This window comes from Eschscholzia californica, unplaced genomic scaffold (genome assembly GCF_041429995.1).
Source record: "Eschscholzia californica isolate CP2 unplaced genomic scaffold, dmEscCali1.0.p SCAF_2, whole genome shotgun sequence".
Classification (NCBI taxonomy): Eukaryota; Viridiplantae; Streptophyta; class Magnoliopsida; order Ranunculales; family Papaveraceae; genus Eschscholzia; species Eschscholzia californica.
In genome coordinates this window covers 1,029,800-1,049,806 of record NW_028238309.1, presented here as the reverse complement: position 1 = coordinate 1,049,806, position 20,007 = coordinate 1,029,800, and the positions used below count along the sequence as shown (strand labels likewise).

The following is a 20,007-nucleotide window of genomic DNA, read 5'->3' as shown; positions in this document are numbered from 1 at the left end:
GAAAATGAAGAAATGATAACGAAGAAAATATTTTTAGAACAAGGATATAAACATACGGAAAAAAATAAACTGTTAACGTTGACTAACAAAAAAAAAGTCATATTAGAAGATAAGTCATATTAGAAGATAAGTCATATATATGGGGGCTACTATGGTGGTTGGTCATTTTTGGGTGGCTGAACCGAATTTAACTAATAGTGTGTTTAGATGACGGAATCATGAATCCGCGGATCATGAGTCCTTGGAACTCTTGATTCCACGGATTCATGAATCCAAGTAATATTTTTTGATTTGTTTGGCAACTAATAATAATACTATGATTTATTATTATTTGAGTATTTTTAAACGCTTCTTTAGAAAAATATTAAATAAATTTTGTTTTCGAAACTCGTTTTTCAAATATCATTTCATTCGAGAACTCCCCGTTTTCTTCGTAATTTTTTTTGCAATTAATTTTTTTTTTCAAAAATAGTTTTACCGAAACCGTTTTTTCCTCACAAAAAGATCCCCAAAATTTCTTTTTGCGAAAAGTTTTGTAGGACTGTATTTTTACGCCCCCACATACATCGGTCACCAAGGACTACTTTCCAGACATCTTAGATTAGAAAAAGCACGTATGAAGATAATTTTTAGAGAAAATGTGATTGGGAAAACAAAACAATATCAGTTGCTAAAATTAACTTGACGATTTAAAAAAGTATATTTTTGAATTTATAAAAATTAAAAGACTAAAAGAGAAGCTGGTCACACGCTAAAAGTCGAAAAAGAAAGAACCCTATTAAATAATTAATCAATGACCCCAACTTGATAAAAGCTAATGAATTCCCTTTCTTGTTTGACAATTGACAAGATTTCTGACGTGCATTAGGTTATCGTCTTAATCATTTTTGGAACGTCGTGGCGTTTGTGATTTCTCATGACTATCCATCCTTATTTTAAGTTATTTTAACTCAAGATTAGTTTAATGGCTTTTCAGATGAATCAAAATTCAAACTGAATCAAATAAATGAAACTTCGACTCAAAACAATCAAACTTTCAAAAATCAACCTTAGTCAAATATTCAAACGAATTAGGCCAAAATTTGAAGGGAAAAACAAACACCACTTGAAGAGCATATCTGATTTTTTAATATTGTTTGACTCTGAATTTTACTCGTTTGAGCATAACTTCGCCTCTAACCGACAAAAAATTCAAAAACAATACTAAATTTCAACTAACAGTTCCAAATAAAATGTATCCAATATATAAAGCTAAATTATTGACAATCAGTTGACCTACTAATGGTTGAAGTTTAGGTTTTCTTCCCCAGCTAGGCTGGCTCAAGGACGATGCAGTTTTGGTCTTCGTCTTCTGATCAAACCCTAAACCCTGAACCATAAACCCTCTAATTGCCGCATTCCACTTTCTCTGTAAGATATAAACACCAATATACTTTCCCAAACAAACTCAAAAGTTTAGCTCATACATATAATTTATAATTACATCTATACATAACTTCCACTGACTTAAGCTAAATAACAATAAGACCCGAAGAAAATGAATAAAGATTTAAGGAAGAAACAATTTCAAAACAAAAAGAAACAGATCACGATCATTTACGCTTGTTTACAGGACGAAACTGATCTCCATCTTTTTTTATCCATATAGTTGAGCGAGTTCTCTTCACACTATCGTTGAAAAGCCGATGCCTAAACAGATAACGAGAAACACAATAGAACATCGTCGATGAGTCCACAATTCACATTTGAGGCGTAATAGAGGTAAATCGGAAATAAAACAGCTCAGATTGGTGAATGAGAAGAAAACTCTCTTCGGGTTTAGAAATACTGACCTCTCATACTCAAGCTTCTGGATTACTATCCCATTGAGCAGAAGCTCTGAACTATAAATTGCTACTCCTGCAAATTGAATTTATGTCACAAACTTGTAATCCTTTTCGAGTTTGTTTAACAAAGGAAGAATGGTCGGAAATCAGAGTAAAAACTAGGGTCGAGGTTTTTTTCTCTAAGTCAAATCCGTAATCTGACTCAAGTTCTGAATCGCCTCAAGTCAGATTTCAGACTCTTTATTTTTGTCTGACTCATCTAAGTACCTGATTCCGGTTGATTTTGGGGTCCGTTAGTGTCAGACATTCAGTTTCAGAATAGTCAGATTCAGACAATAAGGAAAAAAACACCATTACCTTTCTCGAGAAGAGGTATACAGATTTCATAGTCTTCTTCACATGAAAGAACCAGTAGATCCTCAAGAACTTTCTCATCCTTCATTACAAATCTCCCTATCCTCTCCACTGCCTGAGAACATCAATCAGCAAAAGCAACACAAAATAAGTATAAAAACGAAAACATATGATCGAAGAGTAACAATAATAAATCGAACATTTAGAAAAGCGTACTTGGCCATGAACTGCTTTAACCAAGCCTGCAACAAGTTCTCTATCGGGTTTTATATTTGGAGTGAGGAAAACTTTTCTACCCTGCAAAGTCATTAAATCATCATTTTTAGAGAAGATTGTCACTGTCACGTGGAATAGGTTCATGTCGACTAAGAAATAACCAATAAACAAATGTGGGTAATGGGTATAGATGGAGAGTTCCATGGGTACCTCCAAGAGTGGACTTTGACACGCACGTGCCAATGAAACGGGCATGCTGAAGCCAATCTCTTTCTCCTTCTTGGCATCCCTCAGTATGTAATTTTTTTCATCTATAAAACAGTTAGCTTGCCCACAGCTTTCGACCCATAAGTTTGTAACCACTGGCTTACCAAGAGCAATAGCTTCCAACATATTTTTCGTTCGGACAAACTTATCCGTAACGAAGTGTGTGGCCTCTGAGGAAGAGGATGTGATAGAAACTCCAAGTCGTGCCAAAATCTGCAAAGTAGAAATTAGAAGTGCACGACTACAACACATCCTAAAAGAACAGAAGTTTTAAAAAACAGTACCTTTTTCTGATGTTTAAGAGTGTCCTGGTCCAAATGGCGACTGAACAAGACACAAACACTACCAATATCTCTCCTTTTTCTCAAATCTTTAAATTCCGGAGTACTTACACCATCTTTATATAAAGTATTGAGCTCTCTTATGAGGGATGGTTTGGAAAAACTTCTCTTGTTAGATAGTTTCAGATAGTTATTACCAATACAAATTGGCGATGCTTCATTTAGCGGTGTGGATGCATTTATAGCCTTAGTACAATTAACAGGTGTAACACAGAGCGAATCAGATGGTTTAACCTTTTCTCCTGGTGAACCTTCTAACCTGTTGTCTAGTCCAGTAACACCTTCAGGGGTTGACATACAATCTGCATTCGTCTTTGTTCCTGTATGCTTCAAAGTTTTCCCTTCAACTGGGTCTGTCGGGATTATTTTCTCAGGTACCTGTTGCTTTAATAAGTTTCCTTCAGAATTCGTTCCAGGTGAAGGTGTGGGTTTCCGTGACGTAGCTGATCGTGTTTTCCTCTTCAAATCGTAGTTAACAGGAGTACTTCTAACATCAACTTTGACCCTATTTGGTTTGCTGATGGATTGACCATTAGCTTCTACTACGACCTCAACCACTGTCGATGAACCATCTAAGTCATCGGGTTCCTTTAAGTGAACTGACACTCTCTGACATGATCTTTTTCCTCTGGGGTTCTTCGCTGTAAGTTCATCGAGATCCATATGCTCATGCTGTATCTGCTCAGTCTTTTTACCATCATTAATGCCCATCTTTCCGCGTAATCTCTTACCCCCAAGATCATTGGCCTCCGTTTGTTCATTTTTCCCTTCTCGAGATTCATTGAAGTTCTCTGTCTTCTTGGATGTATTTACAGCTTGAGATCGCCTTGTCCGGCGAGCTACAGGAGTGGGCACCCTAGAATCCTCAGCTAACGGCACCTTACTGGATAAATGATTTCCTTCTGATGCAGATGAATCATGACATTTATCAACCTCTTGGGCATGGGACTTTTCAACTGCTTTCACTTGTTTTCCCCCGCCAACAGATTTCGATGATCTTCTGCCTGATTTTTCATATCCACCGACATGATTCTTGGACCCTGCTTGTTCTTCAGCCTCTGGCCTAGCCTTCTTTTGCTTTGTCTTTACTTCTAATTCCTCCACCACCTTTGATCTATTAGAACGTGTTCGAGATGAAATGGGAACTTCACTACTTAATCTGGTATCAAGTGTCTTCTTTCTCTTGGATTGTTTGGAAATGCCTCCTTCGTCAGATCGGCACGTCCTCTTCCACCCAGAAGCCTGTTTTAGTTGAGATTTCTTCTTTCTTACCCCTCCCATATTTGGTTCCAATTCCGAAGCATCAACAGTATCAATGTGGGCTTCGACCCCAGCACCTAAGGCTTCCATCGCTTCTGCAGCCATTTGAGTATCAATACCAACGTCATACATCTCTCGAGGATTATTGCCAATATCGAGCCCTTCTGATTGCTGCCCTGAAGCCTCTGGGTTTAGCTGTTCATCCATCTCCTCGAAGAGATTCTTTTTAGTTTTATTTTCTGACACACGTACAGTTTCTTCACCCACTTTAGATTTTGGTACAAACAACCTTGAATCTGAATGAATTGAACGAGTTATTTTCTGACAGAAGCCCAATGGTTCTGTGTTCACACTCTTGCCCTTTCCAGAGCTAAGATGCCTTGGTTTTTTGGGTTGGGTAAAGGATCTCCGTCGACGGGTATCGCTTTTAAACAACACATCCTTCTTCCTGCTGAAGAACTCACCCCCACCTTCATCCTCACGATTGTCATCCCAGTCAAATGGCCCCAACTTCCCAACTGGGCTTCCAGTATTCGTTCTACAAGCCAAAGCTCGAGGACCCTTTGCACTAGGGACAGCAGGAGAACGGTTTTTTGTGGTTTTTATAGGGTAAACTTCATCTACTGGAGAACATTCAACGTTATTAACTGAAAGAAATTTATCTATCGCATCTAAAGCATTGGCTTGTGAAAGCTCCCCAGGTTCTTGGGAGTTCACATAGCTTAACCCAGCAAACTCATTACCATTATCCAACTCAGGCAAATCGATTCCTTCAGTAATACTATCATTGTCGTTTATAGCTGGATTAGTTTCACTAGGTTCATCAATTGTAAAGAGCCTTCTAACTGCACTTTTTTTTTTAATCTCGTCCTTAAGTCCATTTATATTCTCATTAACGTTCTCAACTTCGCAATCCCTATCACTATCACTATCCATTTCTTTCTTGTCAATCAAATCTTGATGACCTAAATCAGTGTTTGCATCAACAATACTGATTTGATCTTTGATGGGCTGATTGTTGCTCGGGTTAGAACCTGGTTCAGTCTCAGTTCCCTCGGTACTCTTTCTGCGAGCAGCGGCAAGACCAGCAGCTCGAAGCGATGCTGCACGAATCGACATAAAGCTCCTAGGAGCAGATCCTGAGTCAACATAACAACATTTAAGGTCCACTAGCACCATCTTGACATAAATAAATAATTTCTTCGAAAACCATGCCAATCTGCAAAAATGGGGAAATAAAAGTGCTCTTACCCGAATTTGGTTCTTCGATATTTTTATCCACCGATGGAATAGTCGAAGCCTTTTGCCCTAAAATTAAAGTAAGATACTGTATATATCACCAATATTATAGAAAACAAGAAAATTTTAGGGCATTAAAATCAACATTTTAGGGCATAATTGATTGGATTTTAATTTAAAAAGAACAATGACAATCATAAATCCAATAATACCAAAGACAAGAAATCCAACCTCTGAATTAGGGCAAAAAATGGGGATTAAAGCAGTTGTAGTAATCAAGAATGAAAAGGGGTTAAATTGTTTTACCTGAACCTCGGCATTCTTCTTCGAGTGACGGATCAGAATCAACCCTAACGTTTGTATCACCTTCATCATCTGAAACCCCATCAATATCAGTCAATGCTTCAGTTCTATCCGATCCTTCTCCATTTTCTTCATCTTCCTCTTCAGTAAAAACTTGTACTTCTGTATCATCAATCAATAACTGTGTCATTAAATTCTCATCACAACCCAAATCTTCAACTTGTTGAGTTTCATTTTCCACTGGAACTGTATCGTCAAACGGAACCGTCAATGGGTAATCAAGATCATTCAGATCTCCAAGATCATCAAAAGTAGATTGAGAATCATCGAACTCCTGGGTATAAATCTCGTTATAAAAATCATTTCTTTTGTTTGAATCCTTAGGGTTTGATGAATGTGAATCGTTATCTTCATCAGAACTCATTTTTAGGGTTCCTGAGCCGAAAAAGGTTTGATCTTTGAGTGAGATAGCATGAAGTAGAGAAAATCTGGATATCGATTTGGATTCAAAAACAAAAAAAAAAAGGATTTTTGAGAAAAGTTAACGAGAGCGAGGAGAGAGTGGGGTTAGGGTTTGAAAGAAGGTGTTATTGGGTTCCAGCGCATTTGGGGAAATTTTTGGAGGGAAAAATAATGACGAGGGAAATTTGGTTGCTTTTTTCCCGCGCCACGTGCGTGGGGAAAATATGTTGGAAAATAATTTCGTATAGGAAAAGAAAAGAAAGGGGCATTCCGAGAATCGAACTCGGGACCTCTCGCACCCAAAGCGAGAATCATACCACTAGACCAAATGCCCTTATGTGTGTGTTTGCTTCACCAAAACCTTTAACTACAAAGTAGTAAGAGTAGAATTTTGTTCCCCTTATTGTTGATACACATGTGTTCTTTCAAATCAAAAAAAAAAGAAAAAAAAATAGAGACACATGTGTTAACCGACATATTTTATCTCATTTATAAGAAGTCTAGTCGAATAATTCTTTATAAGGTATGGGCTAAGAATCACTCTGTCTATTCTAGGACTAAAAGCAAGTAAAATGACTATTATGCGCCTCAGAATAACTGGTTGTCACATATCTAAGTCGCATACGTCAAATTTTGCCAAATCTTTCGATATCGTAATCAAAACACAAGCATAGTTGTACTAAATGTGATTTGTGTGAGGAGAAAGTACATTTCAAACATTGGCTAACCTTTTTTTATTTTTTTATGTAGGATTGTACATCCGTCCTTGTTGTTACCGTATCTTCGTGAGGAGTTCATGACTTTAAAACATGTCACGATAAAAAGTTGCTCAATTGCTTATAGGGTTTTTTAGCTAACCCCCTCACAATTAATTGGTAATTGAGTTTACCCCCTTCAGTAATTGGTAATTGAGCTTACCCCTTTGAATTTAGATTTTTTTTCAAAACTATTAAGGATATGTTTGGTATGTGATAATTACATCAGAAAGTAAATAATATATACTAATTATATTCCTGACCAAATCAAACAATAAAATGAGCTAGAATCCCTACTATGAATCATATTGAAGAATAGTTGTTCTTGGCAGTGGCAATTATTTCAAGTACGCCAAACATAGCCTTTGTATTTTTGTCACTAATAGTAAATTCAAGGGGGTAAGCTCAATTACCCGTTATTGAGGGGCGTAAACTCAATTACCAATTAGTGACGAGGAGGTAAGCCCAAAAAACCCTTGCTTATAAGGGAACACCATACTCTGGCTCCTGCAATGCGAAATAACTTTATAACACCCTTACTTAATATTACGAACGTAACAAAAATTACTGTGATAATAACATGTTACTATAAGATTGTGTAAACCAGTCTTCAAATGTACTAGTAATCTTGTTGGGCTTGAGGTTTGCGGGGCTCTTGTATTCAAATTATTCCACTAAAAATGATGCTTAAACCTTTTTTTTTTTTTTTTTTTTTTTTTTTTTGAAGTGGTACCACACTTGGTCATCTACCTCCCACGTGAGATTGCTTTGTTTTCAATTTGAATTTCCCCAATTATTTTGTAAACCGTGGGCAACATCTAAAACTAGAAGACTAGATACACACGTCACCACCACCCCCCACTCTAAAATCTCTCGGTCTCTCCCTTTATACTCCAAATAAAACACCCCAAAAAAAAAAGATAAAAAATCTCTTCGAATTCATCAATCAATGGAATTCTCTCAACAACTTCGTCGCAGGTATAAACCAAATCTCCATGAGAGAAAAAAACCCTTTTTTCATCTTTCAATTTCAATCAATACCCATGTCTTCTTTTGATCTATTTGATTCAATAGTTTCATTATTTATTTTGATTCTGTTTGATCTTATTTTTTGCCCTTTTTCAATTCTTTCTCACTGTCTGTCTTGATCCTTATCTATATAGTATTTGAATTTAGTTAATCAAGATTTATCTTTTAATCTAATGGGATCAAATAAGATTCATGATTTTGACAAATTCATCATTGAATGTTTCTTGTATAACTTTTAATTTGGGTTATTGAGCAATTCAAATTAGGGTTTGGATTAGTAGTTGTGGTTGTAAATATCTGATATTTGATTATCATAACCTAAAATTTGATCTTTAAAACAGAGTAACAAATACTCATAACTCAATGAGTTTTGCTTGATGGGTTGTCACTTATACTTGTGTGTTGTTATCGAAAATTAACCACATTCTCTATGGACTTGTTAGATTTAACAATTCATAGAGGTTTTGCTTGAATTATTGTAATGTTACTTAGGTTTTTGTTAATTTTTGTATTATTTTGTTGAGACAATGTTTCGGAGATTTAGTTGAGAATTTGATATGCTTTAATATTTCATCATTTTTTATGTATATTCTTGTGGCAGTGAGAGATTGCGTAAGAAAAAGGGGATAATGGAAAACGAAGGGAAGTCGTCTACTAATATCAATGACGAATTAGGATGGTCGGATCTTCCTAGTGAACTTCTAGAGAGAATTGCCGAAAATTTATCTTTGCTTGAGCTTCTTAGTTTCCGTGGTGTATGTAAAGACTGGCGATTAGCTTCTTCGACAGCTTCTGGGGGATATGATTCATCTACATCTCCGAGATATCCTTGGTTACTACTCTACGGTAATGCTCGAAACTTGTCTCTGCATGACTTTGAATCGAACAAAGAGTTCACTATCTCTATCCCGGAATTAGCCCGTGCTACTTGTATTGCATCGAGTGGTGGGTGGCTTCTAGTATACCGAAAGGAATCGTTATTTTTCTTATGCCCATTTTCCCGAGCAAAAATAGACCTTCCGAAGTTTCCTTATGAGTTAGTTAATCATATAGCAACATTTTCGTCGAGTCCTACTTCTCCAGACTGCATCGTGTGTGTTGGAACCAAAACCGATACCCATTTTGTGTTATATGTTATTCGACGAGGAGCTAAAGAGTGGGCTAAATATGAATATCATCATGAAGGTAAAATGAGAAGAGATATTACTTGTGCTGCTTTATGCAATGAGATTATTTACTTCTTGGATTCTGAAAGTATGGCACTATTTTTTTCTCTCGAAAACGAGAAGTTTACTCAGTTTAAGTATGAGATAATATCTAGGGTTCGTGATTCATCTGCAAGTAGTCGTCAGAGTCTACCATTTTCGTCGATAATGACGACATCTTGCGATAGAAAACTGAGGTTGAAGAACAGCGGTTTATCGACTTGTGGAACAATGATGATGAATAATGGGCGTCTTACTTGCATTTATAATGAGATTTTTCACGCCGAAGAAAAGAAGGAGCTCAGGCAGAAGAAGGGAGTTTGGATTGAACCAAGATTTGTTCAGCTTCCTCCTGGTCAAAGCTGGTCTCTTTGAAGGGACTGAACTCTGACTTCATTTAAGAATTAGGGATTCAACTTTTCTCTTTTTTGGTCATTATTGATGCCTAGGTTAACTTTTGAGAAGACAATGTTTTGTTTTTTGTTTCTTAACAAAGGTTTAGGGTATATGATCATATGATATACATTTAATTAACTAGAGATATTCTAGCTTTTGAACTTTGATCGAAGGAGCTTGTGCTTTCATCTTGTTTATATTGATTATTAAATTTGATCGGCAAAGCATGTCACGAAATTTTACTGTATAAAATTTCTTCAAATCTTGTCTGAGATACATCAACGGATTGATCGGACGGTTCAAGAAAACTCCCATCTAAAATCCCACTTGTCTGAGTATGTTTCAGTTCTATTTTCCTTCATTTTACACCTTGCCGACACTTTGAACCACCATATCCGAACCAGGTACACAGGACAGAACACAGATCATCTCTCTCAAATGGTTTTCTTCCCCAACTTATCAGTTTATCTTTTACAGGGTTTTGGATGACAAACTGAAGAAATAGCTATATGAATTCTTGAAAGGAAGAGGGGTGAAAATGATGAACTTGCATATTTCTTGCAAGAACATATGAAGGAGAAATAAATGGTATTTGTTCTGAATATGGGAAATGCTCTGTTCCTCAGCGTCGTTCTGGATTGATTTATACATAATAGAGCTTCGAACTTATACCCTAACCCCTATATTTTGGAGGGGGCTTCCGGCTTCCCTGCCACGGCTCTGCCGTTACAGCAGGCAGGTCGTGGCCGGACTCGAAGGTCCTGGACGGTTTGCCATGAGCCCCGATTGTGGCACTGCAAGGGGCAACCCATGGTCCAGACTCCTTGGCCCGTTTGGCATGAGTTGTGCCTATGCTATTGCAGTGGGGCAGGCTGCGGCCAAACTCCACCTGTTTAGCATGAGCCATGTTTGTGCCATGGGGTAGGTCGTGGCCAGACTCCATGGCACCCGTTTGACCTAAGCCACGCCCGTCCGGGTCGTTGGACCATTGGCGTGCCATGTCTCCATGCCACATTCCGAAACCCCTACTTTTTTCTCATCATGAAAGGGAGATGAGCAGTGAGGCACATTAACCACGAGATGTGATTATATTCTGCCTGAAAAGCCATTAAGTTTCAGTTATGAACTTATGATTACTCACAAAAAGAAAGCCCTGTTTCCTTTTCCTTAATCGTCACTTACTCATCACATTTATCCTGTTTACCATTTTAATAAAAGGAACATTCTCAAATTCTCAACTCTAACCCCCCCCCCCCCCCCCACCCACCCACAAGATCAATCACAGGCCAAAGGGTAGAAAGTGTGGGAATAGTCCCACATTGGGGTGTACGCGAACCGAGCTTTTAACGAGCTGCTCTAGCTTGGCTCGACTATTGCTCGTGCTCGACTCGGAGATTAACGAGTACGAGCTTAACACGAGCCTAAAATGATACTCGATTATGTAAACGAGCCGAGTTTGATCATTCTTTACTGTATCACGAGCTACTAGTGAATAGCTCGTTTAACATATTATAAAATAGTGTAGTCCATAATTACTATATTAGTATTGAAATTTGTACATGAAATATCAACCATTAAAAGATTATTGGAATATGAATCATTAATCATTATTATTGTATGTGACAAATGATCATTGAAGAATTTTGATAATTTAGGAAGTTGTTTTAATTTGAAGTATTTTGAGAAACTAGCTTAAAACAATGAGCTCCAGCTCGAGCTCTTTCAAACTTATACGAGCCGAGCTTGAACAAGTGGACAATTACTCGAACGAGCTCGAGCTCGAGCAAACAGTCAAATACACAAATCGAGCTTGAACATCTTACTACTCGGCTCGGCTCGAGTACACCCCTATAGTCCCACACATTGGAAATGGACACTCAAACAACCAAAAATATAATGTCTAGGTCCTCTCTGTTCGTTGCCGCGACTACAAACTTAACAGAAAGTAGATTCTCACAAGGTTATATATAAACCCAACTTATATTGATAATAAAACCGACAACAAACATAGTTCCAGAGTTAAATGTTTCACTCTGTTCTTCGCTTCCTTTATTCATGTTTTACTTACATATACACATATAACATATTATATAGGACTCACTATTAGACCTTCTTACATACTTAGAGAGAGAGAGAGATTTACACTGGGATGGGACTTTTCGCATTAGGGTTCATCTTCTCTAGCTCATCCTTTGGGCAGATGTACATCTTCCGAACAACAAAACGGAATTCCCTGCATTTACATATATCAACAACGATTAGTTCGATTAGTATACTCGTCGAAAACAAGTTACAGAATGAAAAGTTTTTGAGATACTTAACGGCCACGGGTAATCTCCAAGTAACATTATATCGCCTTCATTGTCGGTATATATCACATTCCACCCATTACTCTTATCCATCAACCCACCTCCGAAATCAAACATTCGGTCGAGTTCTTGTACAAGTTCATCATAACATTTAAATTTCATTAAGTCTAGTGATCTCCCAAGTATAGTACCATACTTATGAACCTGAAAACCAATAATAAGATAACAAACTGAATCTTGTAATAAAAGATCAACTCAATACCATAAGAAAAGAAAAAAAAAAAATTAACTTGTAAGACGGTGCATATACCTTGGTGCATCTTCTGGTGGTGGTGGTGGTGGAAGAGCAGTTCATGCATGGTTTTCCAACTCCACTACCAGACCCACTAGAATATGAAGGATTCATGACTTTAGACGGCTCCGAAATTTGATCAGTATCTTCAGTGACTGGGTTTTTAACTAAATCAACACCAAATAGCATGCAAGAACCGACGTTCTTCTGTGGTTGAGTTGTTGGTGCAAGTATTGCTTGGTTTGGTTCAGGATCTATCAATTCTTGAACAGAGTCAAAACGTGGGAAGGACCAATTTTGACCTGACCCTGAAATTGGTGGGAAAAAGTAATTACCATGACCCAATTTATCTGGAGGAAAAGCACTCGGAATTGATAATCTGTTTCCGGCATGTAGAAGAAATGGATCCTTCATCTGAAGGAGAAGCTGGTTCTTATCCCAATTGGAGTTATCTGGAGGAACCCAGTTTGTCATTGATGCATCCAGTGCATTTACGGGTTCCCGGGTGCTTATAGCATTAATTTCTTGACCTTGCAAGACCCCTGAGTGTCCTTGAGCTGGTAATGGCGGAAGCTCGATTGAACCGACTGATAAACCTAAAAGTACAACCGGATCGTAGGCGATTGATTAATGGCTGGCCGAAAAATAAAAGACCATTTGGTTCGAACTTCAAAACTGAATTAGTTAAGTATACTAACCATCATGAATTGAAAGAGATGATGAACGGCTCGTTCTAGTTCTCTTTGATCGGGATATAGGCGATCGATAACCAGTAACGGAAATCAGTTCAATGTTCCAAGGAGAAACTCTACACGGACGTGAAATGTTCGCAGGAGATTCATCCCATTTAACCTGTTCAATAATAATATGGATAAATTATAAGTTTTCAGTTCATAATTTTGTAAATTTTTTCATTTTTTATTCGAAGTAAAGATAACAGGTAACTTGCCACGAGACATTTCCATTGAGAAACGGGCCATCGAATCGGATCAACTTCCTCAATAGCAACTATGGTACCTGAAATTCTGGTACAGACGAAACAAATATTTACATTGAAGTCCAAAAAAATACATCGGGGTTGGAACTTAATCGAAAAGATCTTAAAACCACATTGGTTGGTTTACCTTTCTTCGGGAGATTCTTCGCCCTCAATCTTCATTCTGAATCTCAATCCAACTTCATAACTGTTTCTAGATGATTTCATGTATTGATCATATGGGATCAAGAACTCAAAAGGGCTAGTTCTGTCCGAAAAAATGTAAATGGTTTAGTCGAAAATCTGCAAGAACTAAATTTCGATTATTTTTCCATCACAAGACGGTAATTGTATCCTTACCGAGGACGATAATAAACAGTGAACATACTCCCCGTAGAAAGAGCATGAGAAGCAGTGGCGAGTATGCCGAATTGCATGCTGTGAGTGGATATGACTGATGATGATGATGCAACACCTTGTAGCATGGTAGCACGACGAACCCCTACTCGAAGTTCCCCATTTTCTCCCCTGAAAAAACAAACATTAGGTTTACTTCTCCATACATAAACTTACAAAGATATAAAGCAAGGGAGAGAGAGAGAGAGAGAGAGAGAGAGCCTTAGGAAAATAAAAGTATCCCCAGCGACAAGCCTTTTCGAGCTCACGAACGTACTCCAACCAGTGGTAAGCAAGTGTCGCTTCGGCTGACCTACAATTACATATGGAAATTAACATGCATTACCTCTTTCGAAAAGAAAAACATTGTGTGTGTCTTTAAGGTCGTGTTTTTAGCAAAATTTGATTCATGGTCTTCAAGATACATGATAAAGTTACCACGGTAAATATGACGGAAGCGCCATTCCATGCCATGTAAGTCATTCGTCACGAGTTCTTGAGATGGAGGTTGCTCTGTCATGTCCTATAACAACAAACCAAAAATTTTCAATAAATTAATGAAATTCATAGAGAACATTGTCAATAAGGGAGTCGAACTTAGAACAAGGAAAACCTACCAAAGGTGGAAGACACTCATTAGCATGTCGTCGAAGAACAGAAAATCCTCCATGAGTGCTTGTATCCGATGGAGTAAGTGTCTTGCTAAATGAGTGGACTTTAGTTTTCATAGGAGGAGATTGAAGTTTTTCCTTGTTCACCCCTGGCTCCTCTTCCTGCAAAGATTCATAATTAATATTTAATACCCATTTATTTAGTTAAACAATGATTAAGAAAAAAATGATTAAAAAAAGGGAGATGCTAGAGTGCCCACTAAAATCCCAGCTGACGTGGATTCACTAAAAGACAAGGTTTTTTCAAAGTTTGACTATGGTGGGACCGCTTTTATTTCTAAATGAGGAAATTTGGGCATTTTAGTGGGCATTCTAGCTGGGCACTCTATCATTTCCCTTAAAAAAACAACCCAAATCAAGAAAATAATACCTTACAGTCCGGAAGTAATGTCACTTGTGCATAAACCTCGTCCGTTTCCAATTCAGCCTAAAAAAATAATCATATTTTCAATTCAAATTCAAAATTTAAATACTTAACTATAACGCCACCCCGCTTTGATAACCTAATCAACTCAGACATCCAAATCGTCAGTAATTATCAATATTGTGCCCGTTTTTGTTTAGAATGATTTTTATGACAGGTTTTACAGATATGACAGGTTCCGTTTATAGAAAAGACTATGTCATACATTAATATTGTCCCCGCTTTTGTTTAGAATCATTTTCATGACAAGTTTTATATATACGACAAGTCCGGTTTATAGAAAAGACTCTGTCATACATTAATATTGTCCCCGCTTTTATTTAGAATCATTTTTATGACAAGTTTTTATAGATACGACAAGTCCGATTTATAGAAAAGACTCCGTCATACATTAATCTCGTCTGTGAATTGTCAGGACGGGAGCGTTACAAAGCATGAAGAAAGAGAGAGAGAGAGAGAGGGAGAACCTTGAGTTGAACAAAAATAACTCTACAGAGAATCTTTGAAGGTAAATCACAAATTGGCATTTGAGGACTAGTTTCTTGATTTGTATAAGCTTCAACCTACAAGAAGAAAACCCCAATTCATGCAACTAACAAAACAACAAGAAAATAGCTTCTTCAAATCAAAAGAAAAATGAAATTTTAAAGGATTTGGGTTTCTAACAGACACCATGAATGAATAAATGAATCAATGTAACAGTAGAAGAGAGAGAGAGAGAGAGACCTGTTCTAAGTGACCTTGAGGAAAATAGAAAACTTTCTCTCCTACATGTGGGATATTAACTAGAGGACCAGCACATGCATGCCATAGATCACCATAGATTCCATCTCTCTCATCTATAACAACAACAAAAAAAAACCAAAAACAGAGAGAAAACAGAGTAAGAATTCAAAATCACACCCATATAGAAAAATTAAAAGATACCCAGATTTTGAAATCAAGTTGGGATTCTAAAATAAAAGTTTAGAAGTCAAGAGGAAATGACAACTGACCTCTGGATTTGGAAAGTAGGACTTGTTCAATGGAAGTAGTATCCTTAACATTAGGGCATATACCTTCTAAATTCAAACCTTCTGCTGCTCCAACAGAACCCATCATCTCTTTCTCTTTGCTCACTGTGTACAAACAAAAGAGAAGGAAACAAACAGACCCTTCTTAAATTTTACTATATTAATGGCTTCTCTCTCTCTCTGTTTCCTAATAAACAGAATTAGTCATGAATGTAGGAAGAAGGATTCTCTATCCATTTTCTCTCAAACCCTTTTTATACTTTGGAGTAGTTACTCACCCTCTGTCTCTTCCTCTCTGTAAAACTCTGAAACAGTTTTACTCTCTCTCTCTCTCTCACTCTCTCTGTGAAATGAAGGTAAAAAATGTTGGGATTGGACACTTGCTACTGTTTGATGCCTCTTATTCAGAGTAGTAAGACACCTTATTGTCTACCACGAGTCACCTTTCAAATGCCAAGGGTACCATCTCTCCTCCTCTATACTCTCTGTCTCTCTCTCTCCCTAAACTCTGTCTCTCTCTCTCTCTATATACTCTGTCTCTCTACTTTATGCCGGCTATATCCTAACCACACCTAACTTCAATAGTCATTTTTAGTATAACTTTCATGCCCGGTCACTATCTTGGATGAATCGTGACAAAGGATACGTGGTAAGGTGTTTTATTGCCGCTGTTTAGAAAACTAGTAATTGGGGATTTAATTTTGACAAATATGGACAAATTTTTATGAATGTTCACAATTCAATACTAAAGAATTTACTTAGTATAATTTTCATCTCCGAAAGGAAATGTGATAATGTCAATATCCTGACTGAATCCTGACAAAAGATGCGTGGTAAGGTGCTCTATAGCCGTTGTTTAGAAAACTAGTAAATTGGGGATTGAGTTTTGACAAATATGCACAAATTTTAATGAATGTTCACAATCCAATACTAAAGAGTTTACTTAGTATGGCTTTCATCTCTGAAAGGAAAATGTGATAATGTCAATATCCTGGATGAATCCTGAGAAAGGATACGTGGTAGGGTGTTCAATAGCCGCTGTTTAGAAAACTAGTAAATTGACGATTGAATTTTGACAAATATGTACAAATTTTTATGATAGCTCAAAATCCAATATTAAAGAGTTTACTCAGTATAACTTTCATCTCCGAAAGGAAACTGTAATAATGTCAATATCCTGGTTGAATCCTGACAAATGATACATAGTAAGGTGTTCTATCGCCGTTGTTTAGAAAACTAGTAAATTGGGACTTGATTTTCGACAAATATTATACTAGCATTTTCTGTAGTAATGACACAAACATTATATTATCTTAGGGCGAGAATAGTATGCTCGACACCAAAGTCAATATAGTCTCGAACCGCTAGGTGCGCGGACACAATTTATAAACAATCGAAATTCGTGTTTCTCTATATTTTGACTATCAAAGTTCCACCTGTCTAGATGTCAGGCATCTTTTTTTATAGAGAAATATTTTTCGTCCCTCCATTTGCTCCCTCCCCCACCCCTACGGCTGATGAGGCGACGCCTAACTTGAGTGTATTTTCTCTCCATTTACTCTAAGTTGTTTAGTTGTCAAAAAGATATACGTACAGTCTAGATATTCCAATTAAATCCAACGGTGGAAAACAAACAATAGTTTTCCTAAAAAACCGACAATTAAAAGCGCCGACTAACAAACGAAAACAACAAAATAGTAGGCAAAAAATAAGTACCGTCATCAAATCGTGTCGAAGCAGACAGGACATTTATGAAAGAGAAAAATGGCGGCTTCTTTATCTTTAACGCCGTGAAGTTGGTAAACGGAAAAAATTGTAGTTCCGTTAAAGATAACGACGTTTATCACATAACACTTGTCTATCGAAAGCGAAGGCGGTTATGAACTTATTGTTCTACTTTTTCATCAATGATTTTTCCAGTCAATAATCAGCCACCGAATTCTCAGCTACGGAAAGAATTCCTAATCAAATATCGAAATCTTTTCGTCATTAAGGATATTGAAAAGAAAAGTAATAAACCAATTTCGGCAGTTGATTTGATTTATTAGAAGGTGATAACGATTTATTGTCTTCACAATTTTACTTTCTATTAATACCCGGCAGAGAGTGTAAAAAGAGTTGAAAGAAGAAAGAGTCTTCCATCTTAGTTGAAATACATATACATATGGAAGTCAATCAAAATCAAGAGAATAAAAAAAATAGTACCACATGAATGAAGGGTAACATTGAAAGATAAAAAAACAATATAACGGGACCGAAAACTTGTTTAGGGAAAAGGCAAAATAGTATCAAACGACAATAACACAAAAAATAAATGGTTTTGAGAATAATCCGATTTATCAGAAAAGACAAAAAGCTAAACTTACAAGCTAGGCAAAAGTCGAGAATTACACATGAGATTTGTTATCATAAAATTTGTTTTTCTTTTGGTAGAAGCTATAAATCAGTTACAATTTCTTTTTGCAAAGTCTTTCTTCACAAGGACATCTCTCTTATATATTAGTAATAAAGTATGGTCTACAAGATATTTTATTTAGAGAGAAAAAAAACAAGTAAAAAAAGTTTTAAAATATGAATGCCAAAGTACGAATTATTTAGAGAGAAAAAAACAGTTTTAAAATATGAATGGCCAAAAAATTTGAGTTTTAGTTAAAAAGGATATATCAACTTTTTATAGGTTTCAACTGCCTATGGTATTTTTATAAATTATCTAATATAGGGAAAAGACGAAATTGACCTTATTGCAAACCAGATTGCAAACTAGTTTGCAATGCTCTGCAAATCAGATTGCAAAGCTCTGCAAACCAAATTGCAAGAGCTTTGCAAGACAAACCGAATTGCAAAGTAGTGCAGACCAATTTGCAAAGTAGTGCAAACCAGATTGCAAAGCTCTGCAGAGTCATTGCAAGGCAACCCAAATTGCAAAGCAATGCAAATGGGAATGCAAAGCTCTGCAAACCAGATTGCAAACCAATGCAAACCAGTTTGCAAACTAGTTTGCAAAGCAGTGCAAACCAGATTGCAAACCAGAAAGAAGTGCAAACCAGATTGCAAAGCAGTGCAAACTAGATTGCAAAGCAGTGCAAACCAGTTTGCAAAGCTTTGCAAGCTAGATTCTAAGAGCAATTTCGACATTAGAAATGAGATTGCTTTTAGAATTGTCCTTCAAGACTATTTCCAAACTATATATGGGGCCTAAAAAGAGAAAAAGATAATTTGTCTTTTTGACAAATAAAAAATTAAAATTGTTCCGACCCAGTTTCTTGTTTTTATATTTATAGTACAAAATAATCCCTAAAACTAAAATGAGAAGTTCATATAATATTTCATTTTACGGTAAATTTGAAACTCAGGTCTCTATATGTCTCACCCAACTTAAGTAGACGAGAGATTTCATTAGTGTTATGATTCACTTCGAAAGTAAAAAAAGTTAATGTAAGAACGACAAATAATTATAATTTATAAGTTAACGGTAACATGTTCAGACAAACAGTCGTTATAACGCACGCAAACGGCAAACAGCAAACGGCAAACGGAGCGCAAATATTTTGCATGTCGTGAAAACGTCGTTTACCATAACGACATTTTATAGATTTAGTAATTTTGTCGTTGACTGTTCGACAGACATCGACAAATTACAGATGCCGTATAGGTTAAATTGAATTCAACGTTAAACTGTCGCCTCATATTTCCCAAACTCTATGTAGCCTATCAAATTCGTGATATTTTAAATGTGGATTCTACATTACATCACCACGGGGTGCGAATTATCTTTGATCTTTAACCTCTTATCTTGTTCTCTATATTCACCTTGTGTTAAAGGTGCGTATCAATTTACCCTGGCCTAAGGTTATGTCTAGTTTTAGCTTGGTCTCCCGTCAAATCTAAAGAAAATGTTCGATTATTTTCTCGACGAAAACTCTTTTAACCCTAGGGAGCTTTGACAAATTTCATGACAAACAAATTTCAATTTTCTTTCTTTTCATGAGAGTTGAAAAAGGAAAAAGAAGGAAAATATTCTACCAAAAGAAGCAAAATTACAATAAAATGAAATTATGTAATATCTCCAAAACGATTGTGTTTTCTCGTGCACCGTTTCCTTCCTAATGCATCTTCTTCTTTTTTGGCTCCATTTAGGGTTTCATCACGGGATTCTCATTACCTCCTAACCTTCCACTTGTAAACATCCTATTTTATAGCACAAATGTCATACATGCAAACACCTTCACCCCCCAAACATATCTTACTACTCACATCATTCTTCATGTCTAAT

The 20,007-nt window shown here is 36.6% G+C and overlaps 3 protein-coding genes and 1 non-coding gene across 6 annotated transcripts; 1 reads left to right on the top strand and 3 right to left on the bottom strand.

The window, feature by feature from the left end:
• Positions 1 to 1,221: 1,221 nt before the first annotated feature.
• On the bottom strand, positions 1,222 to 6,607 carry LOC147555020 (uncharacterized). 2 transcript variants are annotated; one of them, XM_086661248.1, is made up of 8 exons: positions 5,810 to 6,607; positions 5,516 to 5,572; positions 2,948 to 5,403; positions 2,607 to 2,876; positions 2,397 to 2,477; positions 2,184 to 2,295; positions 1,833 to 1,899; positions 1,222 to 1,689 (listed from the first exon to the last, which is right to left on the bottom strand). In XM_086661248.1, exons 1-8 carry the CDS (start codon positions 6,228 to 6,230, stop codon positions 1,593 to 1,595), a joined length of 3,561 nt encoding a protein of 1,186 aa, XP_086517374.1. In that variant the 5' UTR covers positions 6,231 to 6,607; the 3' UTR covers positions 1,222 to 1,592. The 2 variants fall into 2 exon arrangements, with proteins under 2 accessions (XP_086517374.1, XP_086517375.1); XM_086661249.1 differs by having other exon boundaries at positions 5,516 to 5,591; positions 5,810 to 6,574.
• Positions 6,531 to 6,602, bottom strand: TRNAP-UGG (transfer RNA proline (anticodon UGG)). The gene has a single exon. It is a non-coding gene; the product is annotated as a tRNA-Pro (tRNA).
• A 1,266-nt stretch (positions 6,608 to 7,873) lies between the features above and the next one.
• On the top strand, positions 7,874 to 9,845 carry LOC147555019 (F-box protein At1g49360-like). Its single transcript, XM_086663199.1, has 2 exons — positions 7,874 to 8,001; positions 8,654 to 9,845. The coding sequence occupies exons 1-2, from the start codon at positions 7,973 to 7,975 to the stop codon at positions 9,630 to 9,632; spliced, it is 1,008 nt and encodes a 335-aa protein (XP_086519325.1). The 5' UTR covers positions 7,874 to 7,972; the 3' UTR covers positions 9,633 to 9,845.
• Positions 9,846 to 11,617: 1,772 nt separating this feature from the next.
• On the bottom strand, positions 11,618 to 16,401 carry LOC147555018 (auxin response factor 2-like). Of its 2 annotated transcripts, XM_086660350.1 has the most exons (15): positions 15,717 to 16,277; positions 15,448 to 15,560; positions 15,189 to 15,284; positions 14,668 to 14,724; positions 14,244 to 14,399; positions 14,065 to 14,149; positions 13,849 to 13,939; positions 13,591 to 13,758; positions 13,379 to 13,498; positions 13,204 to 13,279; positions 12,953 to 13,106; positions 12,590 to 12,850; positions 12,273 to 12,508; positions 11,976 to 12,166; positions 11,618 to 11,886 (listed from the first exon to the last, which is right to left on the bottom strand). In XM_086660350.1, exons 1-15 carry the CDS (start codon positions 15,820 to 15,822, stop codon positions 11,793 to 11,795), a joined length of 2,004 nt encoding a protein of 667 aa, XP_086516476.1. In that variant the 5' UTR covers positions 15,823 to 16,277; the 3' UTR covers positions 11,618 to 11,792. The 2 variants fall into 2 exon arrangements, with proteins under 2 accessions (XP_086516476.1, XP_086516475.1); XM_086660349.1 differs by having other exon boundaries at positions 12,273 to 12,850; positions 15,717 to 16,401.
• Between the last annotated feature and the right edge of the window lie 3,606 nt (positions 16,402 to 20,007).

Excerpts from the sequence above, each read along its gene's own strand:
- LOC147555018 (XM_086660349.1), bottom strand. The coding sequence starts at position 15,822 with ATGATGGGTTCTGTTGGAGCAGCAGAAGGTTTGAATTTAGAAGGTATA. Across the intron at positions 14,725-15,188 it reads TTATTTTTGTTCAACTCAAG|GCTGAATTGGAAACGGACGA; the intron begins GTTCTCCCTCTC and ends TTATTTTTTTAG. Across the intron at positions 13,940-14,064 it reads CTTCCGTCATATTTACCGTG|GTCAGCCGAAGCGACACTTG; the intron begins GTAACTTTATCA and ends ATGTAATTGTAG.
- LOC147555019 (XM_086663199.1), top strand. The coding sequence starts at position 7,973 with ATGGAATTCTCTCAACAACTTCGTCGCAG. Across the intron at positions 8,002-8,653 it reads TCTCAACAACTTCGTCGCAG|TGAGAGATTGCGTAAGAAAA; the intron begins GTATAAACCAAA and ends TTCTTGTGGCAG.
- LOC147555020 (XM_086661248.1), bottom strand. The coding sequence starts at position 6,230 with ATGAGTTCTGATGAAGATAACGATTCACATTCATCAAACCCTAAGGAT. Across the intron at positions 2,478-2,606 it reads GTCAAAGTCCACTCTTGGAG|GGTAGAAAAGTTTTCCTCAC; the intron begins GTACCCATGGAA and ends ATGACTTTGCAG. Across the intron at positions 1,690-1,832 it reads CAGAAGCTTGAGTATGAGAG|GCATCGGCTTTTCAACGATA; the intron begins GTCAGTATTTCT and ends TTATCTGTTTAG.